Here is a 10,900-nt window from a genome sequence, read left to right as displayed (position 1 = left end):
CCACCATCCTGAGGGTGGGGGGCAGAAGGAAGGGTCTTGATGGGCAGGGAGAGGTATCAGTGTGCCCTGCCAGCGCAGGACTTCCCCCTCCTGGCCCAGTCAGAGCCCTTAGGGCCTGAGGAGCTCAGTCTCCCACGGGGGACACTGGCCTCGCCCTTTCTCTGCCTCCAGCACCCACGGCGGCTGCAGATGGCAGTGTGTCTGGGGACAGCAGCTGCGACAGTCTGCAGGCCGACGCTGAGCTGCTCAGGCTGAGGTGGTGCGCTCAGCACAGAGCCCCCCTGGACAGGCATCGGCAGGGCATGAGGTGGGTCCGCGGGCATTTGGGGGAGGGGAAGGGGGCACCTGCCAATGGTTTGGGAGGCAGGAAGCTGGGCTCTACAGCCCTCAACCCTCACACTGTCCTGGATGGGACTTTGGCTAGAATGGCGCTGGAAAATTCCTTACAGATCATCTGGTAACCCCTCTCCCACCTCGTCACGGTGCGTGGGGAACCCTGAAGCCCAGAGGGGGGCGAGGTGCGGCCCCAGGTCGCACAGAAACCCAGCGAGTGATTTGTTTCAGCTAGGCTAGTCCCTGAGAATCCAGGAGAAGGTCCAGGGGTCCTCAGTCTGCCTGGGAATGCCTGGGGTTTTGTTCACAAGGATGGAGAGGTTGGGGGACTCTAAACCCTGCTCCATAGAGCCACGCCACTGCAGCCCAAGTGGCTTTGGCTCTGCCCAAGTCCTTCATTTTCATGTTTAAGCTGCAAGGAATCTGGGGTTCCTGCCTGTGGCCGGGCGTGGGGTGGGGTGGGGGGTGGGGCACGAATCTTTTGGCCTCAGTCAAGTTCATTTGGACCAGCCTTCCTGCTTGGGGTCCCCTCTTCCTGACTTCCTCTCAACCCAGCTGCACCAAAGCAATTTGGAACTCTCTCTCTGGCTCTCCAGAAAGGCAGATGCTTAGGAGAGAATGGCTAAGCCCTCTTCATTTTATTTCTCCATGAGTATGGCACCTTGAGACACTGTCTGTGCTTCAGAGGGGCCTGTGGGGACCCTGGGGGTCAGGGGCAGGCATCGGGATGGGTGTGGGACTGTAAGCAGCATCTCTCTCCGGGGGTCAGGACGTACCTTGAAGATCCACCTGGAAGTAGTAGGACAAGAGGGGCTGGAGTTTGGAGACAGAGGTCTGAGGAGCTGGGGCTTCTCTTTAGCTTGTCCTGGGGTCGTTCCATTCATCCCCTTTCTTCCTTCCCCAGAAGCCAAGGTGGGTCCCTGCTCATTTCATTCTGCTCAGATGTCTTTATGCACTCTGGAGGACTCAAACCTCAGGCCATCTCTGGGCCTTTGGGGCCCAGCTCTTAGTCACCTTCTAACCCAGGGCAAGTTAGTGAACCCCTCTGGGCCTCAGTAAAATGTAGACAGTAACACCTACCCCACAGGCCTCGTGATTTGTGAACACGCCCTAACAGGGCTGTCCTCTCCCGGCAGGCAGACGTGGGGCTCCTCACACTTTCCCCATTTTTACTCCTCAAGAAGGGCTTGAGGGTGGGTTAAATGGGTCCTACTCTATCCCATTCCTGGAAAAGATGGTCTGTGATCTGGCTTTTGAAGGATGAGTAGGAGCCCACCGCATAAACATGGTACAAAGGCCATCCCAGGGAAAATGAAAATGAAAAGGGCATCTCCATCCTATGAGAGATGGAGATTGTATGACTCGCAGGGACACACAGGGACTGACGAGCAGTTCCATAGGACAGCACATGGCCGGGGAGAGGAGGATGGGGAGGTTGGCAGAGCACAGCTGTGAGTACCTTTGGGCCATTCTAAGGGGTCTCGGTATATGGAACCTTCGTGAAGCACCTTATACCTGCCACCTTCCATTTTCCTGCTTTCCTGCCCCTGGTGGGCTGGAAATAACAACAGGCAAGACAAGGGCTGATTCCAGGCCATGCAGCTCGGTCCTAAATTCTCTTTAGATCTTACCTTGTCAAACATTCACAGTGACCTTAAGAAATGGATCCTACTTCTGTCCCCATTTTACAGATAAGGAAACTGAGGCCCAGAGAGTAAGAACAAGGAACTATAGAACACGTATCATGGGCCAGGCATTAATTCTGAGTATTTTACATAAATCAACCCATTGAACGGTCACAGCAGCTCCACGGTCCAGGTGCTATCTTCATGCCCATTTTACAGATGTGGAAACCCAAGGCCCATGTTTTGGGGGCGATGTTCACAGTCTTATAATTACGAAACTGGGCATAGGCCTGGGTTCGGGAACCTGCGCAGACCCTGTTGCCATCAACCCGGTCCCCTGGGGATGGGTGTTTGTTCAGATCACTTTTGCCAGCCACACCCAGCCAGGATGTGCGGGCGGCTGGGGACCCACTCAGCTGTGAGGGTCTGGCAAGAGGCGAGCAGCAACATCTACGACGGCACAGTCAGGGCCCGGAGGGGTGGCTCAGGGGAGGCATGGCCCCAGCTGTCCCTCACTGAGCCCTCGGAATCCCCCCCAGGCTCCCGTAGCCATGCCGAGAGCTCAGAGTTTAGGCAACTTGCCTGAGGGCACCCTGGCCTGTGAGGGATGGAGCCAGGTCCCGCCCTCAGCTCCAAGCGGCCTTCGAGAAGGGTGAGTAGGTCCCAGGAGGGCCCCTGTGATGGGGCAGCTCTGTTCTTGGCCCCGCGCAGGGGGCGAGCCGGAGGGTCCCTGCCCTCCACTCTCCCGGGTCTCAGCCTTCCCAGCGGTAAGGTGATGCTCCGACCTTCTGGCTCTGGGAAGCCGGCGCGGGTCCGTCCGGGCTGGCAGGTGGGACCAGGGGCGCCTCCGCCAAGCACTCACCGCCCGTGTCTCGGCAGCTGAGGCCGCCGCGATGCCGCAGTTCCTGGACTGGTTCGTGCCCGTCTACCTGGTCATCTCTGTGCTCATCCTGGTGGGCTTCGGCGCCTGCATCTACTACTTCGAGCCCGGCCTGCAGGAGGCGCACAAGTGGCGCATGCAGCGCCCCCTGGTGGACCGTGACCTCCGCAAGACTCTGATGGTCAGAGACAACTTGGCCTTTGGAGGGCCAGAGGTCTGAGTGGACCCCCGCCGGTGGCCCGCGGCTGGCACTGGGCGCCGTCCCCCGCCTCGCCCAGCCTGCAGACCCCGGGGCAGAGAGAGGACAACGCCTGGTCCTCCAGGCCGTCCTTCTCCAGCCTGGACCCTCCCAGCAGAGGCTTCCGGGTCTTCCGGGTGGACCCTGGCTGCACCTGTTAAGATGGGGCACCTTAAGGTGTCATTGCTGCTGGCCCAGGGCTTGCTCTCCGCCTCCTGCCCTCCCCAGCTCTGGGTTGAATCCCCCACTGACCCCCAGTGCCTTTGTGCGGCCCAGCCCTCTTGCCCCTCACTGCAGTCAGGCACCGTTGTCCCTGCCTGTTCCGAGCCTCGAGAGAGTCCCACTTCCCCACTGAATCCCTGGTGATGCTCAACGGCCCAGGCCACCCAAGGCACCCACCCTACAGCTTCCCATGGCCGACTTCAAAGCAGACCCAAGGAAAAGGCCCTTTTCGGAGGGGCACCTGCTTGGTCCAGCCCAGCCCCACGCCTCTGGACTCAGGCTTGGCACTGAGAGTATGTGATGGCGGGGGCAGGGTGTACGACCACAGAGGAAGGAGGGGTGTGTGTGTGCGTGTGTGTGAGAGAGAGTGTGTCTGGGGGGGAGGGGAGAGGCATGTGGGGGGAAGGGGAGATGCAGGTCTGTGTGTGTGACAGGCAGAGTGGGAGGTGGTACGGATAGGGCGAGTTAGTGAGCAGCCCTGGGGGCCACCAGCAGCAGCTTCCATCTCCGTCCCTCTGCCAGACTTTTCTAGATCTCCCCTTCCCCAAGGCCCCTGCCCTCCCCTCCCTCCCTGCCCTGTACCGCTCCTTCAGATACTGCCGCCCTCCCCACACCCACCCTAGCCCCACCAGGGAGCCCCTCTCCTGTGTGATGGGCAGTCTGTCTCATTCTCTTCCTCTGGAGCGCCCCTCTCAGTTTCTTGCAATAATAAAGACTTTTGACCATTTTTGCAGGACTCTCTCCTTTCCTGAAGGACAGATCATGTCTGTCACATCACTGGATCTTCAGAAAAAACTATAATAGTGCAATATTCCCCTTTTTAGGGATGGGGACACCTGTCTCAGAGAGGGTAGCTAAAGCAGTTTCTCAGCAGTAGCATTCCTGATGTGGTGGCCCAGACCATTCTTTGCTGTGGGAGGCTGTCCTGTGTGTTGTGGGAGGATGGGCATCTCTGGTTTCCAGCCACTGGAAATCGGTAACTCCCCCCCTCCATTGGGACAGCCGAAGCGGTTAGCTGAATACATGAGGTCGAGTGCCACTGAGAATATGAGTTCAGGCACAGAGATGCAAAACAACGGCCTTAAACCAAAGAGAATGTTCTTTCTCGCCCACAGCACAGTTCTCAGGAAGGTTGCTGGGAGCTGGTCCGATGGCCGGGTCTCCGGATGTTCCGGGGCCCGAGTTGCCTCTCTCTGGCTGCTTCGCTGTGTCTGGGATGTGGCCCAGGGTGGCAAAATCCAAGGGCCTCACCTGCACCTAGAACAGCAAGGTGGAGGGAAGTGTGTCCCCTCCCTTGAGGGACACTCGGGGATGGCCATACCCCCCATTCCCTTATATCCTACTGGTCAGTACTTGGTCATATGGCAGCTTCTAGCTGCAAAGGGGGACTGGGAAGTATATTCTCTTATTTTTATTTTTTAAAGATTTTATTTATTTATTTGAGACAGCGAGAGAGAACAAGAATGGGGTAGGGGCAGAGGCAGGGGAGAAGCAGACTCCCTGCTGAGCAGGGAGCCTGATCCCAGGACCCCGAGATCATGACCAGAGCTGAAGGCAGATGCTTAAGCGACTAAGCCACCCAGGCGCCCTGGGAAGCATATTCTTTTTTTTTTTTTAAAGGTTTTATTTATTTATATGACAGAGGTCACAAGCAGGCAGAGAGGCAGGCAGAGAGAGAGTGAGGAGGAAGCAGGCTCCCTGCTGAGCAGAGATCCCAATGCCGGGCTCGATCCCAGGACCCTGAGATCATGACCCGAGCCAAAGACAGAGGCTTTAACCCACTGAGCCACCCAGGCGCCCCTGGAAGTTATATTCTTTAGCTGGGTGGCTGTGTGCCGGTTTACAAAGTCTGCCTCCTTGAGAGGGAGAGAACACAGGGACACAAGTACCATTCCATTGACATAAGGTTTTCTTTTTTTTTTTTCCCCTAAGATTTTATTTATTTCTTTGTCAGAAAGAGAGAGACAGAGAGACAGAGAGCACAAGCACGGGGAGCAGCAGGCAAAGGGAGAAGCAGGCTCTCCACTGAGCAGGGAGCCCGACCCGGGACTTGATCCCAGGACCCTGGGATCGTGCCCCGAGTGGAACACAGGTGCTTAAGTGCCTGTGACTTAAGTGACTGAGCCACTCACGCGTCCCCCATTGTTGTAGGGGTTAGTCGAGGCCGCAGGGCAGCAGGCTGAGATTTCAACCAGATCCCCTGCCCCCCAGAGCAGGGCTCATCCCGAAGGAATGAGGGAAGGTGAGAGCTGTGTCTCTGGAGGATTGGGGCTGCTCTTCCGCTATGGGACATGCCCAAGGTCTTGCCCACTCTCGGTTGCAGAACCCGGCCAGGGGGAGGCCCGAGAGGCACCCGAGGCTCACACCCAAGTGCCTCCTTCAATTCTGTGCCCCTGGGGCCTCTCCGGCCTCCCCCAGCCCAGCCCTGTTGCGTCCGATTGTGGAGATTTTCCCCACGCGCTCCCGTACCAGGTGGCTGAGCCTCCCTACCGCTCACTGTGCCCTTCTTGCAGGCAAAGACGCCAATGTGAAATCATCTGAAATAAAAGGGTTTGGGTCGGGACTCAGGCTTGTTGGACCATGGTGTTCAAGGATGTCCCCAGGACCTGCCATCTCTCTGTCTGTCTCCCTCGGTCTTGATTTCCTTTGTTGGGGCTGCATTTTCCAGCAGACTTTCTCCTGGTGGCGGTCAAGTTCCCTGGCAGTCCTAGGCTTCCACGGCCTTCAGCACCTTGATTCCAGGAGGGAGCAGAAATCTTGTTCCAGCAAAAGCTCAGGGAGTGGACGCCCATTGCCCTCAGCCCCCGCCCCCGGAGGCACATGAGCTCAGGGCGTAGGGCGTAGGGCGCCCCGATTGCCAGCCCTCTCTGGTCCCCACTCCTGGACCCGGGTGGAGATAGCCTACTGATCACATGGTCCAAGGAGGGCAGGGGGTGGGCAGGGGCAGTTGCCTGAGGGAGGGAACAGGTCTTGGGAGGAAGAGAGAGGGACTGAAGATGTCCTATTAAGAGGAGGAAACAAGTGTGGAGAGATGTTAGCCACCCACCCGGAGGGCTGGACTGGCTGAGCCTGCGAGGGCCTCCGGCTAAATCTGGCCTGCAGCCAAATTTGGTTTGTCCAACACAGCGTTTTGGGGAAAAATGCAAATTAATTGGCAACATTTCTAAGTCAGGAGATTTCACATGAGAAATCTCTTTTCCTGACTCCTCTTTAAAAATAAAACTTTTGGCCACACTGGATTGGAAGCGTGAACGTGTTCAAGGTTATAAACGCTTCATCTCCCCAGGGAGGGTGTTGACCGTGACCCTGTCTGAGGCTTGGGCCATGGCCAGTCCTCCTCACAGGAGAGCTGCCTCTGCTGAGGAAGGCAGCAGAGCTTCTCATCCCAGGGCTGCCGAGGAGGAGCCTGGGGCTCAGAGAGGGTAAGGGGTTCTCGCCAGCCTTGTGCTTAAACTTGGGCCCTTTCCCAGTTCCCACGGCTTCTTACATAAATGCTTATTTACATCTGCTCTGCCCATAAAGAACACAAGAAGGTTTCAGTTAAAGAAGCCACACACATAGGGGCAAAAAGGAAACGTTCTGACTGACTCCTCCCGTGATACTATTGTCTCTGAGCTTCCCAGCAGCCAGAGGGAAAGAGGACACACTAAGAAGTCATTTTATTCTTGTTATGTGATAGAAGGGAGAGACATGGACTCTGTGAAAGACAAATTTCTGGTTCTAGATACTAAAAAGAAATGTCTCAAATGGGACATTAACACAACAGACTGTGTCCTCGGCATTTTTTGGGGAAGGGGGAGGATTGACTCAGACAGCAGAGCCTACAGAAACAGGCCATTGTCCATGAAGACAGGTTTTTCCTTCTGCCAGGACATTCCAAAGGACTATACTGGGAGCAACCTGGGGTCGGGACCTGACCAGAGTAAATCCTAGAAAACTGTTCATTTATATCGCACGTCCTTGGGCAAGCTTCCTTAGCTCCCAGACATACATCAGAATCCAGCCAGCATTTCTGTGCACCAGGCACTGAAAATCACAGATGACCGAAGCCCAGATGAATGTCTCCCGTCAGTGCCTGGCCCCGTGCTCAGCCCAGGGCAGGTTTTCCGTAGATGGCGCATTGTTTCTGTATCACTCCTGCCCTGCCTGCCCCCTGGGTCGTGGCAAATGTCGAAGGAGCTAGTTGGCAAGTAAGCACCCTATAAATACTGTGTGTCCTACAGCTATCCTCCCGAACCCCATGGAAGCCTGTCACATACCTGCTCTACCCAGCACTAGCCCTGCCGCCAAGAAATCAATGACAAAGAAGATAAAGTCTCTGAATTAAAAGAGCTCACACGCTGGAGGGGACAGATGTGTAAACAAATGACAGAAATGTCACCACAGCAAGGAGCTGTATGAGAAACTGAAAACAGAACCGAAGACTCTTGGGGTGGGGGTTTGTGAAGGAAAGCTTCCTGGAGGACACACGACTCAGCTGAGTTTTGAAGGATGAATATGAGTTTTCCCTGTCAGTAAGTGCAGAGCCATGGAGGTGAGGGGGAACCCGGTCCTCTCTGAAGTGTGAGGGGTGTCGCGTGGTTGAAGTCTAGAATATTGGTGAGTGATGGGAGGGGAGACTGAATGACCAGAAGGTGGTTTTTCACACAAGGCTTAGATCCAGGGAGAGAATCAGATGACGTTCCGCTTGCTACCTCCTCCAGGAAGCCCCCCCCTGATTCCACCAGGAGCTTTCCCCATTACAGCCCTAATCTTGTGCTGTGATTTTGTTTATGTGTTGGTGGAGAGGAGCAATGGCATCTCCTCATCTCAGCCCACAGCCTGCCTGGCACTGGGCAAGGCCTCCGTGAAAGCATGCTTGTTGGATAAATGGGCTGGTCTCTTTGGAAGTCTTGCCAGGGGCTACCCATCTGCTTAGCTACTGAGATTTTAGAAAGGCTTAGAGGCTTCCTGGGGGCCAGGGTGGGGGTGGGAAACTGTTGTGCAGGTTTTTTAATGCCTTGGGATGTTTTGCAGAGTCCCGAGAGCTTTCCTTTCCTACCATCTGGGAGCTGTCAGGCGAAGGTGGGTGTGTCTGGGCCAGGCCCAGAACAGGACAGGAGGCAGGAATGTGCAGGGTCCCTGCGTAGGAATGGTTGCAATGTTCGGACTCTGGCCCCGGGTGGGGGGTTGCAGCACAGGCTTCTCATTGTTCCACCCCCTCGGCTCTCCACTTTGGTCAAGCAGGAAGGGCTTGGAGAGGCCAGAGGCTAGCTTCGGGAGGAAGGCAGAGGCTTCAGGCTCCCTCGACAGACCATCACGCTGTCAATCAACACAGTTACGGAGAGCCTCCAGGGGGCAAAGCCCCTTCTCTGCCCTCTAGGAAGGGCTCAGAATCTGGAGACCTGGATGGCAAGCCACGGGTTGATTGTGTGAGTTTCCTCAAGCCCAAGTCTGCCTCCCTCTGTATCGGCAGCTGGAAGCAGGTGGAGCTGGTGGGGAAGTCACAGGAAATCATGAGGGCGAAGAAAAAAGGGAACCAGAATGACGAGGCTACAGTTTTAGTGGCTAACCTGGATTGAATTCACTGCACTTCTCACTATATACCTACGACTGCGCAAGTGGGTCATTGGTCCTGTTCATCAACTATTTCTGGCTCTTCAGCTCTCACACACAGTAGGGTTAGCTTCCTTACCTCCTTGTGGTGGGTGGGACCACGTGACTAATTCTGGGATCAGAAGTGAGTCCAGGCCAGGAGTGTGTGGGTGGCTCAGGCAGTTAAGCGTCTGACTCTTGATCTCGAGCTCAGGTCTTGATCTCAGGGTCATGAGTCTGGGCCCAGAGCTGGACCCCGTGTGGAGCCTACTGAGAAGCAGGAGGAGGGGGAGGAGGAGGAGAAGGAGGAGGAGGAGGAGAGAGTCTAAGCCAAAGCATTTCATAGCTAGTGCGCACTTCACCCCTCTGTCTGTCACAATGACCAGCAAGGCTCCAGAAGGCGCTCCATCAGCCTGGGTCCGTGGAAGGCCCCAGAAGGAGCTCCATCAGCCTGGGTCTGTGGAAGGCTCCAGAAGGCGCTCCATCAGCCTGGGTCCGAGGAAGATGACACAGAGCAGAGCCTCTGTGGATCCAAACCACAGTGGACATAAGAAATGAATGAGAAGGAAATCTTTGTTGTTATAAGTTCCTCGGGTTTTGGGACTGTTTGTTATCGCAGTATAATTTGACCCATCCTGACCGATACCATTCCCATTTTTACAGGTGAAGAAACTGGAGTTCGGAGACCTGGTGACCTGTTCAAAATCACACAGCAGTAGCAAATGCAAGACGGGGATTCTAGAGCCCGCACCGCTTGTCTGGGAGGCCACCCGGACACCACAATGATGTTTTGCTTGGGTCAGGGTCTGCTCTGAGGCTACTTCCAAGGCGTTGAGGATCATTCCTTTGCGGAGAAAGAACAGCAGCGCAGACATAAGGTCATTGCCACTGCGGACCACTAGAGGGCAGCTGAACCCAGGCTGTAATTACTGGGCAGGCAGTGCCCTCCAACCCTGGAGGACAGAGCAAGGCAGATGGGCCTGGGAGATACAGACTTGAGCCAGACTCTGCCTGACTCTCAAGTCCCTAAGAGCCTGGCAGGGAGCCGGGTGGGGGAATGCTAGATCTTTAAGCTGGAAGAGCCCACGTGAAAGCACCTGGGATGTATTTATTTGCAAAGGAAACCGAGCCAGAAGCCCAAGGGATCTGGTAGAAGCTGTGTAATGACTCGTTTGCCAAAGTGGGGGAGAGAATCCAGGACTCCTGACTCCTACTCAGGGCTTCCTCATCTCAGAAATGATGTAATCCAGTGGGGGTGACCAGTAAAGTCTCCCCCTACCCAATCTGTCCGGGCAGAACTGTGCTGTCCCCCCCGCCCCGCCCAAGCCACCTGTATTCTTCCTCAAATTGGCCTGGTCCCCAGAACCAGAAAGGAGGGGGAGGAACTCCGGACCCCTCCCCTCCCCCACCCACGGGGCTTCCAGCAGGTGTTGCCCCAGTAATCAGGCGCAGCCAAGTTTGAAAACTTAAAGGCCGAAAAGGGAGAGAATGGATGAAGAGGGGAAGGTCAGAGTCCACACGGTCACCATTCACTCCGTCATTTCATTCATTCACTCATCCGTTCATTCCTTCATTCAGCTGATGCTTGCCAGGGCCTCGGACCCAGAGAAAATAAGTTCCCCTGTGGCTAGCGGCTGTCACCCTGGATGGCACAGATACAGAACATTTCCATTATCGTAGAACGTTCTATTGGCCAGCACGGCTCCAGGAGCTCACTCGCGAAGGAGGGCAATCCCCAGGAAAACCGACCAGACCGCACAGCGTTTGTGGGTGGCGGTGTGCTCATCAGCCCAGAGCAGGTGACAAGGCGAAGATTACAGGAGGCGCAGAGAGCGGGCTTAGCCTGGTTCCTGGCTCAGGGGGAGTGCTCCAAGGATGTCCTGTATTGTCATTGCTGTATTACTCTAAGGACCTGTTTACATACCCATCTTCTTGAGCAGCCGGCGAGCTCCTTCCCAGCCTCAGCACAGTGCCTGGCATATAGTCAGTGTCCAGCAAACGGCAGCTATGATTAGCACGATCACTGTT

The 10,900-nt window shown here is 55.8% G+C and overlaps 1 protein-coding gene across 1 annotated transcript; it reads left to right on the top strand.

Annotated features, from left to right (window-relative positions):
- Nucleotides 1-4,028, top strand: SMIM45 (small integral membrane protein 45). The gene is made up of 2 exons (XM_046012758.1): nucleotides 1-307; nucleotides 2,838-4,028. The coding sequence occupies exon 2, from the start codon at nucleotides 2,852-2,854 to the stop codon at nucleotides 3,056-3,058; it is 207 nt and encodes a 68-aa protein (XP_045868714.1). The 5' UTR covers nucleotides 1-307; nucleotides 2,838-2,851; the 3' UTR covers nucleotides 3,059-4,028.
- The last annotated feature ends 6,872 nt before the right edge of the window (nucleotides 4,029-10,900 follow it).

The sequence above is a fragment of the Meles meles genome, chromosome 7 (assembly GCF_922984935.1).
Source record: "Meles meles chromosome 7, mMelMel3.1 paternal haplotype, whole genome shotgun sequence".
Lineage (NCBI taxonomy): Eukaryota > Metazoa > Chordata > Mammalia > Carnivora > Mustelidae > Meles > Meles meles.
This window is presented reverse-complemented; position numbering and strand designations above follow the sequence as displayed.

Bases quoted from the DNA above. Each gene is read 5' to 3' on its own strand.
- SMIM45 (XM_046012758.1), top strand. From the start codon at position 2,852: ATGCCGCAGTTCCTGGACTGGTTCGTGCCCGTCTACCTGGTCATCTCT.